Source organism: Rhea pennata, chromosome 2 (genome assembly GCF_028389875.1).
Source record: "Rhea pennata isolate bPtePen1 chromosome 2, bPtePen1.pri, whole genome shotgun sequence".
NCBI lineage: Eukaryota > Metazoa > Chordata > Aves > Rheiformes > Rheidae > Rhea > Rhea pennata.
The window spans coordinates 6,079,489-6,092,619 of record NC_084664.1 but is presented as its reverse complement, the minus strand read 5'-3'; the positions used below and the strand labels follow the sequence as shown (position 1 = coordinate 6,092,619).

The following is a 13,131-nucleotide window of genomic DNA, read 5'->3' as shown; positions in this document are numbered from 1 at the left end:
AGACCTTTCACTCCAGGCCCCTCCTCATAGCCCAACACACGACTGCTGGCACACAAGGATGACACAGATGACAACATTGCTGCTTACAAAGACAAACAGTCCCGCTAGAGCAAAGAGTCACCAGGACAACGTGATACCTGGGCATGCCTCAGTTCTGCCTCCCACCTTCAATGCATTTTGTTGCAGCCTTGGCTTCACTTAAAACGTAGGGCAAAGACCTCAGAGATGCCCCTGGATAAGATCTAAGGCGTAACAAGTGAGTATTGTGGAAATGGAGAGAAGGGAAGCAGCTGATGCACCACGTTTCTCACAGCACAAATCATCTCACTTGAATGGCAGCCTGTGCAATCCTTACATGTTCCCAGAAAAGGGAGGGAGGCTTGTGCCCAGCCACACAGAGCTTGCACAGTGCAGAACAACTTTTTCAGCGTGAGACAAGCCCAAGTGTGATCCAAAATGTCCCCCAGCCACGGCTCCACGCAGAGGATGCCTGCAGATCATCCCCAGCCCTTCCCCACCAAGTCTTCCCTGGGGGCTGCTGAACCTCCTGCCACTCAAGAGTAGAAATACACTGGGTGGTGTAGATGTCATTGAGATAACCCTCTAGGTCTTGTCTCCAAGAAACACCACCCAATTCAGTGTCACTTAAACAATACACCTAACACAAGACAACGGACAATTTGTTCTTTATTGATTAAAAATTAGAGACATGCAGTAAAATACAAAGTCCAAAAAAGGAAAAAAAAAGCCTGAATATTTTACATCTTTCATTATAATCTACAATACACTGAAGTTGTGAAGAGGACCCTTTTTCATTAACAGAGCATTATCATTAAAGTAGGAACTAACTTAAAAAATACCAACTGCTTCCAGGGAAAGATCAGAATTTTGCACATCACCATCCCACAAATTCTTAATGATGCTGGAAAAAAATCACAAACAGCATTGGCACTTACTGGAACACCACCAGAAAAAGTCATCTAGCACTGAAATATCCCAAGCAAAAATTCTGGATCCCTACCCAAAACATCTGGAGATCTATACTGCAAACAACACCAGCTTCTTCCTTTCTTATTTTCTTCCTTTAAAGAGATAAGGAGCATTGGGTTACTGTGAACTCAGGCTCTCCAGGTCCTGGCTTGGGGAAAGAGGGCAGTAAGGTGACAAATAGGCACCCCGTTGTCTCCTCTGAGCCGCTGAGTCCTACGCTTCTCAACACCAGCACTCGGAGGACCACGGAGGTCCTCGGGGCACGCAGGCAGAAGGAAAAACAAGCCCATACCAACACCGGCTGCTCTCTGCATCCTAAGGGTTTCCAGTATGTCCCTATCCACCCCTGGGCAACATGAGAATCTAGATCCCAGCCTGCTCTGCCCAAGCCAAGAAGCCCTAGGGCCGCTGCGAGTGCTTCGTAGCGGACAAGAGGAGAAGGTGCCAGAGCTGCTGCACACACGTGCACGCCCCAACTCGGCCAAACCCAGCCGCTGCCGACTCCCCCGACAGCAGACACCTCTCACTTCCTCGTCCTCAGAGAGCTGCTGCTCAGCACTCGGGGCTGCTCTTGCTCCCGAGCCGCCTCCTCCTCCTCCTCTCCCTTCCCTTCACGCTCACTAGCGGTGGCGTTGTGACCAGCTGGCAGCACCCACCGGGACCTCCCCAGTAGTCACCTACAGGCTAAAGAAACAAGGGCAGTAGAAAAACAACATGCACAACTCAGGAAGCTCCCACAGCTGCCTGTAGAGAACATAGAGAAACACAGACTCTTCATCAGAAGACTTGGAAATAAAAAAGCCCCAACCGAACCCAGTCGTTCCGGCTTAACGCTCTGTTTCTGCATTGTTTGTGGCTGACGGAAAACAAACACGTTTCCATCCGCGTGTTAAATTACAGGCTTACAATTTCCGTGTAGAAAACATTTCGGAGCCAAGAGCAATTACAAAGGCCAACTGTGAAACAGTAGGAAAAAAAAATAATCAACACCATTTATTATTCACATATTGCATTACAAGTGTCTCTTATCAAACACAAAATATAATTTATATTATTCATGTAGAAATTCAAAGGAAACACCACATAGAAACAACACCTAAACGTGAGTTACATGGTTGCAGTGACATCCTGATCAAATGTCGAGGCCTGGATCGAAGAGAAGGCAGACAACCCAAGCGAGTAGTGCAGCAGGGACAGTTCGGAGCTCGCTTGCCTAGTATACCGCTCTACCGGCGATTCTTTATTGCTGTAAAACACAACAGGGATGGTTCCACGTGTACCAGTGTGCAATGGACTTGGGAATGCATCAGGGAGGATTTGCACAGCCAGGCATCACAGACCGGGTTTCAAGGACAATTTGAAGTGCGTATTTTCCAAACGCTGAGTGACGCAGAATTCATCACCTTCTGACCATCGATAGTTTGTGGATCATCTGAAATCCGTTTCCAAACAGAAATGCATTATTCTTCTGCTTTAAGAGACTACATCTAAGGATGCATAATGAAAGACATGTTTTGAGGAAGGATTGCTTAATGTAAATTAAAAGGTTCAGCCCTCATGCCATCCCTGGCACTCATGTGGAGAGAACCAAAATGGTAAAAAAAAAAAAAAAAAAAAAAAAAATTAAGGCAGTTTACAAATGAAAGCTGGCTTCCAACACCTCAAAATCGAGGAACTTCTCAAAAACTCAAACATACGGAAAGAATGCGCTCCCTTCTGTAGATTAAGACTTGGCTTTCTTTCTCCGACACACGCACTCAAACCAGCGGAGTTTTAAAAACACAGCTGAAGAGAAGCAGATTTCTCAGTACTCCAAGTGACTCAGTACTCCAAGTGACCATGTACACATTGGTGTTTCGACGGAAGGAGAAACAGGTGAAGAACAAAAAAGATCTGTTCAGTATTAAAACTTGTGCAAAAATAGCAAGTGAAAAAAAATGAAACCACATGTAAGCAAACATTTAGGCAAGATCACCAGAGCAGTGGAACCCCCTGCTTCGTACTCAGTAGTATTTTTCTTTAAAGTAAGGCAATAAAGAAATGAACATGCAGGCAATGATGCGTTGGATCTGCATGTCTGAGATGACAGATACAAAAACATGAGAGTTGTTTACAAAAGGTGTAAACGCCATCGGTAATTTCAGGAAGGTTTGTGATCCTATTAAGGAAACATCGTTAAAGCTTCTAGGAAGGGGGCTGTAGTTCAATTCTTTGGCAGTAGTGGTTTTTTTAGGCTAACAGAAGCATTACAAATATGCACATGTGGGTTCTCGTTGGGAAACATCTCCTGGGACCATTGTTTAGCTGATGCTGAGCTGTGCAAATCCTATAAGTTTGCCATCATCAGGAATATCCGAGCCTTCAACACCAGACGCCTGTAACACAATGAACAGAGATCCAAATAGCAACATCCATGATGCATCTTCCAATGCGAACTATGTTATGCATCAACAACGTGCATCAGATACAGTCTGGAGAGGGAGCAGTTACAGGACAACTTTGCACTGTACTCAGCAGGTGGCAGTATCCAAAGTTAAAATTGTGGTTTTATTATTACTTTTTTAGCTAGGAAGGGCTGGGACTGAAGTTTTGCCAATGCCTGCTCCAACTAGGGCTATGTGCAGTACTCTGGGTGAAACAAAAACTCTCCTAACCTACAGAAATGGTCAAAAATTATAGTGGCGCACATTTATTTACCTATCAATAAATTGGTTATAGCTTTGCTTTGCCACTATAATTAACATTCACTTTCACTGCCTCCGAAGGATTCATCTGCTACTGTCACTCCTACCTAGGCTTTCTTCCATTTCCTCTCAAAGACGTGATATCCAGACCCTCCCAATCTTCTTCCTCCAAGAAAGGATTCAGTGGCATTTCTTTGTCCACTTACCTGCCTTGAAGCATTTCTACCCTTTTGGGACAAGCATACGCTCCAAGCACAAAAAATACACTTCTGTAACATTTTAATATGCTTTTAGCTAGGACAAGGGAATGGCTAGGTTAGCACATCATCTCAGTTATTTAACCCAGGTGCAGCTCAGAGGACACAAGCTAGGAATCTGCATTGCCTACTGTCAGAAGACCAGTGGGGACCTTTGGGAAAGAAGGGAGGATTCAGAGTGCATACATTAGATGCCTACAGTCAACATTATGGGCATCTATATGCAATGTTTTATTTGCACAAGTGACTTGTTCTATTAGGGAACAGGAATAAATACCAGTTTGAAAGTGACGGATCTGTTTGCTTGGGGCTCTTCCACAATTTTCTGCAAATTAGCTGCAACTGAAATCACACACACACAAAGAATGCGCAAACATTAGGACAGGCCAGAGAAAAAAACATCCCAAACGCATTAAGGTCTCTTTCTACAACTCAGCAAATTTAGAACATTTAAGAATACAGGGCTAAGGAAAAAAAAAAAGTTTGGTTTCAATTAGACTAAGTCTGCTTAATCTAAAGATTTAAACTAAAAATGCTGTCACTTGTTACTGTGGTTACTTTTCAAAAGTAATGTTTTCCTGGAAAAGCCCAACTGCACCTGGAAACTCAGTTAATTTTGCACTAGTAGCATCTCCAGATGTTGGGGTCAGCATCTTAGAAACAGTTTTGCTTGCTGTAGTTGAAATATACAGGCATTATTGACAGCTTAAAAGCCTCACCTGTTACCTAAAAGGATGTATTTAGTTAGCAAACTTGCTGGAGGTACTCATCTAGCTATTCAAATGTGCTTGTAGTTGGCCTAAGGCAGCAGCATGTGCTGCTGCACTGCATCACATGCAGAGTACATTTCCTTCCTTAGCCCTACCAATGAGTTCCAACACTTAAAATAAAAAGCCTGGCTGATTCCAGTCCCAGACCTCTCTTGCACAGAATGTGTAAGCACTACAGGCTTGTGCAGTAATTTGGCAGTGCATATATGTCAAATGAAGGTCAATTTAACTAATATTGTCAGGCAGAAAAAGCTAAGGATTTCAGCTCAAAGAGAAGACATATGCATTGATTAGGCTTCATTTTTGCATTACAAGGAACATTTTCCTCATAATGTTTCCAACCAGATGATATTCATACGGACTCGGGGACCCACACATACTGGTACAGAACTGCTACTGGAATTAATGGCAATTTTGTAGAGTAATTGGGCTAGAGAACTAAGGCCTCAGTGAACTGTCCTAGTACCCACAAATCAGGTCATTTTAAACATGCAAAAATGACTAAAGTGGTTAGAGAAGAAAAATAATAGGTAATTACCTATTACCAGATCTCTGCCATCAACAAGACCTGCTGAAATGAGTTCTTGAGATACACCATCAGCAGTATCTGTTGGGGAGAAACAAAAGAGCTTGTCACTACATAATAGAAAATTGTCCAGCTGATTATGGTATCACAAAAACCTAAGCCTGTATCAATTGAATAGCAAGAATATTAAGTTTACATGAGACAGACATTAGGATGTACACTGGTTGCAATCCTTCTTTTCAAATTTCATTTTTCTAATATTGACTAAAAATAAGTCTGTCTCTACTGATCTGAAAAAGGTATCAAAGAGTCACAGAAGAGTATAATTCCAGACCTGTTTTCTACTCTTGTATCTATAAATACCTAGGCTACTCTATACTTTGTATGGGCAGAGTCTCTGGCTTTCTTAAAGACATCAGGTGCTCGTGTTTCTTTGAAGTCAACGGAGAAGGGACTTCCTTCACTCAACTCAAGGCAGATGCCTAAATGAACTGAAGATGCATTCCTCCTTGACTGTATAGTGAGGCAGCCTAAAGGACTACCTGTTGCAAGTCAAATATCTAACTTAATTTCCAAACTTGCATATCTTTTCAGCAATGCAAGAGGGGGGTACCATTTGTGTTAGCTACTCTGTTGCAGTTCAGTGACCCTGTGAGGAAACAGATCTTCCAGGTGGAGGGCATCAGCCCTGCAAACTGCAATATCTGAACTGAAAGGATCTTCAGTCTTTCACCTTTGAGCTACCCTTTCCAAGAGAGGACAAAAGCCACAGAGGGCAAGGGAGGAGACCCTCACATACTTTCCTTCCTCTTTATGCCAACTAGACTGCAGCTTAAAAAGCACTGCAGTGAGACAGCTTTGAACTGTGTGTCAAAACTGAGCTGGAGTTCAAAGGGCTGTACCTTAGTTATAGCCATGACAGTTTTACAAAAGGGGTCTCTTAATGCTCCAAGCACGAGCTTCAAGTGCTCCTGATCAGCCTAACCATAAGGCAAGATCTAGAAATTGCAAGGCCTTTAGGAAGCGAGCAAGCACACTGTGGACAGGCCCTCTTACAGTGTTTCCATACACACATCTGCACAACACCAAATGAAAGGTCTCCCTTCACCAAAACCACCTGCACGCTCTGGCATTCCACACCAGCTCACCTCTCCCTGGGGTAAATTCAAAACGAATATCATTGAGTTCTTTTTTCGAATTCCTGTGGAAAGAAAAAAATTTATATAAAAGAGGTTGTTCCATTTCACTGATCAGTGTCCCAATGAGAGCACTGTCATTGAAGAGCAAGTCTGTGAGAACTGAATTCGCTACATCCTTCCCCTTCAATGGGCAGAAACCTTTGACCTGGGTTTGTGCCTGGCAGCAGCTCTCCTCAACGGTTTGCCTGTCAATCCAACAGAGCTTTAGTAGGCTGAAGCACAGTACTTGCTTAAGGGCACATCGTTCCACTGTCTCTACAACTCAAAGCTGTCAGATTTACCCTTGGAGCGCATCCTTTGGAAGAAGGAAGCACTAACTCACTCTGCAGGTGAGTGTCCAGGAATGACTAGGAGATGATGCTCAGGAGTCCCAGTCCCATGTCTACTAAGATGGCTAAGGAGATAAGAGGCAGAGTCCTTAAATCAGAAAGGTCAATGTGCATAATGATGGTAGAGACCACGTTAAATCTTTTCTCTCCATATTCCTCAGGACATAAACCAGAATCCATGCCTTGAGTTGGGTCAAAGCTCTTCGCTTTGAACTGGCCCAAGTGTATAAAGTTGTGCCTGAATAGCCAGATGATGCAAAAGGTCAAGATCCTTAATCCTTTTTAGGGAACTTGGCTAATTCCTTCCTACCCACCCCATCACATTTTAGGAACACTTCAAATCTCTATCTGCAGTTCTTGCCGAACTGGAGAAATAGGTCAGATAAAAACTACTTTTCTGGGTCCCAGCTTTGGGAGACTGGACAAAATCTGAGATGACAAAAAAAAAAAAAAAAATATATGACCATCATTCTTTTTATTAAAAGGACAGATGGCAAGATGTGCTACAAGATCTTCAAGTGGCCTTCTCTACAAAGGCTCACTTTCACAGAACAGGTCAGTCTTGTGCATCCTTACCTTAACCTTAGTACAAGGCTGATGGGGACCTTCGTATCTTCTTGTACCGAGGCTGCAGCAGGGGCAGGTGGGGCCTGCAACAGGATTAGATTATTTTAAAGAAAGTTAATTTCCCTTTCTCAAATCTAAAACTAGAAATAACCTTAAGCAACTCTAAATACAAAGTATCACAGAAGTTTCACACATTACTGGAAAATTATGATACTACTGTGAAAAACAAGACATACTGGTATTCAAACAGGTGAACTTTATCCTTGAACTGTAGTTCTCTCTGCACTCATTTTTAAAGAAAAAAAAGTATTTGACTTTGAGAAATGCCAAACCAGCACGACACCAGAAGAGGTGGTGTTAAGTATAAAGAAACTGCTTGCTTTGCCTCAAAAAAAATAAGGTTTGAGGGAACTCAACCGTTTCAAGACATTCTGTGTTTTAATCCTTGCCCTAAACATCTGGTTTTGGAAATCTCATAGAAATGTGAAGAGCACCTAGGGAAAAAATTAACCAGTAGATTAGCATATACTCTCATTAATTTTAGTGAAATCACAGGCTTTTGGTTTTTTTAAGAGCATCTAGTGATTTTATAGCTGCCTGTTTACCTTCTGAATTACTTCCCATTAATTATTGGCATCTGTAGTCCAAGTATTTTATATTGTTTACAGCAAGAGCTTTCCAGTAAGAAAGAACCAGGAGGTTTCCATAGGGTTAATTGTTAATCAGACTCCCCACATAGAAAAAAAAGGTTTGCAAAATGGAAGAGACATCAAATCATCTGTACTGCACATGCTGATCTAGAGGTTTTAAATCTGCAGTAACTGGACAGCCTGGAAATCTTACCTTTTTTTTAAAAAAAAAAGGTAAAAGAAAACAAACATTATCTGGATCACTTAGTTTTTTTTCATGAAAGAAAAATTAACCCCTTTCACTTCACCTGTTGCTGCTCATGTGCTAATGAATCAGCACAGGGCTACTGACTGGTCTTGTTTAAATTAAAGCAAAAAGCATTACCAGGCCAGTGAAAACAAACAAGGGCCTGTAGGAATGCCCAGAGATCTGCAGAACAGTAATCAATCAAGCTACAAAAACCAGAGGAAAGCTATAAAGAGCACCACATTGACACAGAGGTGTGCAGTTCACCTTAGGATAGACCACCAATAAACAAGGTAGTGGGCACCAGTGTCAGGGAGCAAGATATCCTACTAGTGCAAATCAAAACACTTCCATCCTTTCCATTGAGGCCACACTGCTATGCTAATTTACTGAACTGAAATTCCTGGCCTTCACTGCTACTTCACTGTTGCATAAAATTCAGGGATTAAATCACTGGCCCTATTTCAAAAGATTTGAAAGGGTATTAAAGCCAGCTTAAAATAGCCAAGAATATGTCAGTCTCCAACTCCATTATTTTTGTTTAAGGACTAATGTGCTGTCCATAATGGTTTTGTAAACAGGAACATGAGCTGACTGCAGTGAAGTGATATACATAACTTTCTTTAAAACAAAAATTATGAAATGCTTCTAGGAAGGAGCAGGTCCAAGAGTTAATTTTCTGACCATCACTGCCAAGCCTCTTGCCCTTGGCCTGCCAATGGATCATACCAGCTTGACCCCGTCCAACAGCAACTGCCTCGCCCACCAACAAGTATGAACATTAGTGCCTTTTATAAAGGGGTACCATCATTCAGGAGTCTGGCAAACTCTGCTGTGCTTTACTTTAGCCAACCTCAAGACATGTTCCAAGTATTTTAGTAATGATTTGGTTTGGCCATTTTTCTACCTTTAATACAAGTCAGGAGTTCTTTTCTGAATAAGCCTGCTTATTTGATCCATACCCTACGCTTTTAAGATGACACAAATAAAAACTAAAGAGGAACCTGTCAAGCTTTTATATTCCCTGTATTTCCCCTTAAAGGTTCATCCTCCCCTCTCCACCTGAAATGGAAGTGTTTAGAATACTACCAGGTTCAGAGCTTCCCAAAGATGGAGTTTATCTGTGATTTTTAACAACTAGAAAGACAGTTTTAATCCAGGCCTCCTCTATCTCTGCTGAAGTTTGAAGAACTGGCATCTTCCAGTTTCTTCCTCTCACTTTTCTCCGGTAGACTCAGGTGCCAAGAGGCACAGTCAGACCCTGTCTGTAAACACTTCACCTAAGACATCAGAAACAAGCAGCTGACATTCCAATGAGATTCCCCTTTTTCTTGTCTTTATTCTTGCCTAAAGTCAGGTAGCGTACAATCCCTGAAAAGCTGAGTCACTGCTCACTCACAGAACAAGAATGAAAGAAGTTGAGTCCACATTGTCCATCATCCTTTTACAAGCCACCAGCTCCGCCACACCTATGTAATCAGCAACACTAATACAACTCCAGACAAGCAGCTTTCATGGTTTTAGTTCATAACAGTCTTGAACAGAAAGGTGAAGTGCAAGATTGAAACCTGGCAGGAAGAGTTTCTAATCTTACCAGGGCTGCTGCTGCTGTAGGAGCCTGACTAGGTGCAGGGGCAGCAGCTTGAGGTTGTGCAGGTACTTGCCCTGCTGCCTGAGGTAGTTGAGTAGATGTCTGTACTGGAATATTGAGTGAAGGACCTTGAGGCTCAGCTGATGGGAACAGCTGCAAACAAAATCAGAAAAAGAATATGACTTCAGACTCAAGCATCTGCTTTCCATAAAGTACCTGTTAGCCAAATAAATCACTTAAAACTAATTGCAGTGCCAAAGGCATTCCACTCAGCCTCCAAAACACTAAGACTAATCCCAAGTTGGTGTTCAAGAGTTTCAGTGTTTTCTAATGCCTAAGGGCCCCTTCTGCCCTGAACTTTCAGTTTTGCTCACCAGCAAGGAAGGACAAGAAACCACCACAGCAGCATGACTGTAGATCTTGACCAAAAAAACCCAATCAAACAAAAAAATAACAAAAAAAAAAAAAAAAAAAAAAAAAAAAAAAAAAAAAACACGTTGTAGCTAAGCTAGCAAGGCTGGATGTATGCAGACCATACACTAACTTGGAAGGGGGCTATATTCTGTCTATATTCTGTAGTTTCCTGTTTCTCAAAATCTGAGTCCTATTGATATTTCCATGTAGCCACACATTCAAACCACTCTGCTTTGATCTGAAGTTCCATTCGGAGAACACAGCATAGCAAAGCATAAAAATATTAGTTGACATTTTATCTGTTTTCAAACAAATGTCAGTCAAAGCACTCTGGATATTTAATTGAAAAGTCATTCAGATAGAATACGAGTTCTCCAAAACACAAGACAAGTTTGCTTAGGTCTAGACTTAGTCCCTTGCAAAAAAAGTATACACAATTAACTTGGGGTACAGGAGAAAAGAGCTGAATGAAAGCTAAATCTTATTTCCATCTTGAGTTTTTCAAAGTTAATTGATTTTGTCATGGCAGCCAAAGAACTGAGAGTTTGACAGCACTTGTTCAGTATGCCTTCCAACTTGCACTAAACAATAGGAAAAAATATCTCACTCTGGAAGCTGAAAACCTGAAACATTAGTCCTTCACATTACAATATGTTAAGGGATACATCACAATATGCAAGCTCAGCCCAGAGAGATTCTATTTTTCATTTTTTTCTTTCAATTCGGTACTTATTCAAAGTTACAGAACCAAACTGACTGTAGGCTTGAGATCTGCTTTTATAATCAATGAATCGTTGGAAATGGATGAAGTTTGAACAGGACAGCCTAATTCAAAACTGATTTCTAGGAGATGGCTCTATTTACCCCTCCACAGAAATATGGAAAGGAAAGATAGCACAGTCTCTGTAAAACAAACAGCCTCTATCACTGAAACATAAGATATACCACTATTCCTAATGTAAAAAATACAGGCCAGTTCTAGGGCTGAAGGGGAGATTATAAAATGCAATCAAAACTTTGTTTGCTATCATGTACTACTACAGACTTGGTTCCCAATCCCAGCCTTAGGTTCAAACCAGTATATTAGACCAAGCAAAACAGGCATTTCAAAGGGTTCTTTTGTTTTGTTTTGGTTTTTTAAAGGAAATCAGGAGACTCTTATTTTGTTCGGATTGTTCTTGGGACTGATTATTTTATAACACAGACTTTTGCCATTGCATGTAAAGTTCAAAAAATATTCCCCAAAGTTACTTAGAAAAACCTCTTGGCATGAAACAGCCAATGATTCATTTTCTAGGGAGGCTTTCAAGCAGAGCTAGGCTAAAAACTAGCCTCTAGTTCACACAGTATTGTTTTCAAAGGCTAATAAAAACAGATCCTTGTGACAATAGCAACGACCAGGAGTCATCATTTCGGGAAGCCATTTGCAGTTATAACTTACCTCAGAATTCTGTACAGATTCTTTCACTCTGGGAGACTAAAAAACAGAAGAAAAAAGTTGTCACTGCACGGACAAAAGTGAACCTGATTGACGAGCAAGGACTTGTCAAAACAATACTGAACATATAAAGTCAATGCAACTGTTTAAGTTGTGTACACCAATTAAGATGTATAAAAAAGTTAAGCCACATGATTCGTTGGCAACTTAATCATATCATAATACCCAGAAACATAATGTCATGTTCCAGGACTTGTAGTTTGCATCAGTGCAGTAGCATACAATTTACATGCTGCTATAACTGTTAACTGATAGCGAAATCAAGTACTCTTGAAGACCATGTAGATCAGATTACATTGTTTGGATTTAAGCGCGCTGAGATAGTAAAATCCATTTTAAGCTACTTAACTCTTACAGAAAATGATAAGCAGCACAAATCTGCCTTGCAGAATTTCTCTGGAAACCAAATTCTTTTCATACACCTAGGAGATCAGTTTGCAAACCAACTTGCTTAAATCATACTAAAGCTTAAAAATTAGCTGTACATGTGCTGCTTTACAGAAAATACTCCTTGCCTGTCTTCCCTGCCCTTCAACTCTGTATTATGCTATGCTTTCCATTAGAAAGCAGAAAATCGACAGCTGTACACAAGTTCAGCAGTGCAACATAAAAGATTATCAGGGGAATAGAGGGGAAAGTGCAGTCAAAGCAGTATCAGCAATCTTTGCTTATCAGCAAAACAAAGATAACATGCATTAGTTACTTCACATGAGCTAGAAGTGATTGCCAGGATCACTGGAAAGGATTACTGAAAAACTCTGCAATTAAGAGTCTGTAGTTTTGACTTCCAAGAGTTCTGATTACAGCATAGAGATGGACAAGTGTGAAGGCTTGGTCTATGCTGGGATTAACAAAAAAAAAAAGTTCCTTCTCTACACAGTGGTCTAAAAGACAGGTCTAGGACAACATGAGTTTCACAGAAGAACAACACTTTCATCATGCCACTAACTTAACTGGCGCAGATCAGGTCAATTTGTAACATATTATCCAGAGGTCTCCCATGAAAGAGAGGTCTTATTCCCATAAAAACAAGTTGTGAAAAACTCTCTGCACAGGAAGGGAAGGAACAGTTCCTCCACTAAGTACACAGAGTGTCAGGAAAGAGAGTCATGCAGCTGGAGAGGTAAAGCCCAAAATCCATCCCAATGCGTTAAACCTTCACTTGACAGTTACTAGGCAAGATGAAAAGCATGGCGTTGCTCCCAGAGACAAACAGCTACACTCTGCATCTGCAGGCCACAGCTTCAGCGCTGTTCACAAAACTCATATCCAAGAGCACCCGGACGCCTCAAGGAATAATTTAAGGGAAGATTGTCTGAAAGATCACAGTGTGCTAGGCAGTGTACAGACAAGTACGGGAACACTGGTCCTGCCCCACGGTTAACAGCTGACTCAGATACGTGGCAAGTAGAGTTAAACTAAAAAAAGCA

The 13,131-nt window shown here is 41.4% G+C and overlaps 1 protein-coding gene across 3 annotated transcripts in view; it reads right to left on the bottom strand.

The window, feature by feature from the left end:
• Positions 1-1,960: 1,960 nt before the first annotated feature.
• The window catches only part of OXSR1 (oxidative stress responsive kinase 1), an 88,907-nt gene continuing 77,736 nt past the window's right edge, over positions 1,961-13,131 (bottom strand). For 2 of the 3 annotated variants that reach the window (XM_062568769.1, XM_062568771.1), the window contains exons 12-18: positions 11,645-11,680; positions 9,793-9,942; positions 7,332-7,405; positions 6,376-6,428; positions 5,240-5,308; positions 4,209-4,273; positions 1,961-3,365 (exon numbers count right to left, since the gene is read on the bottom strand). In XM_062568769.1, the coding sequence (XP_062424753.1) occupies positions 3,291-3,365; positions 4,209-4,273; positions 5,240-5,308; positions 6,376-6,428; positions 7,332-7,405; positions 9,793-9,942; positions 11,645-11,680 (522 nt within the window). In that variant the 3' untranslated portion in view covers positions 1,961-3,290. The remainder of the gene's footprint in view (positions 3,366-4,208; positions 4,274-5,239; positions 5,309-6,375; positions 6,429-7,331; positions 7,406-9,792; positions 9,943-11,644; positions 11,681-13,131) is intronic. The other variant, XM_062568770.1, reaches the window with a different exon arrangement.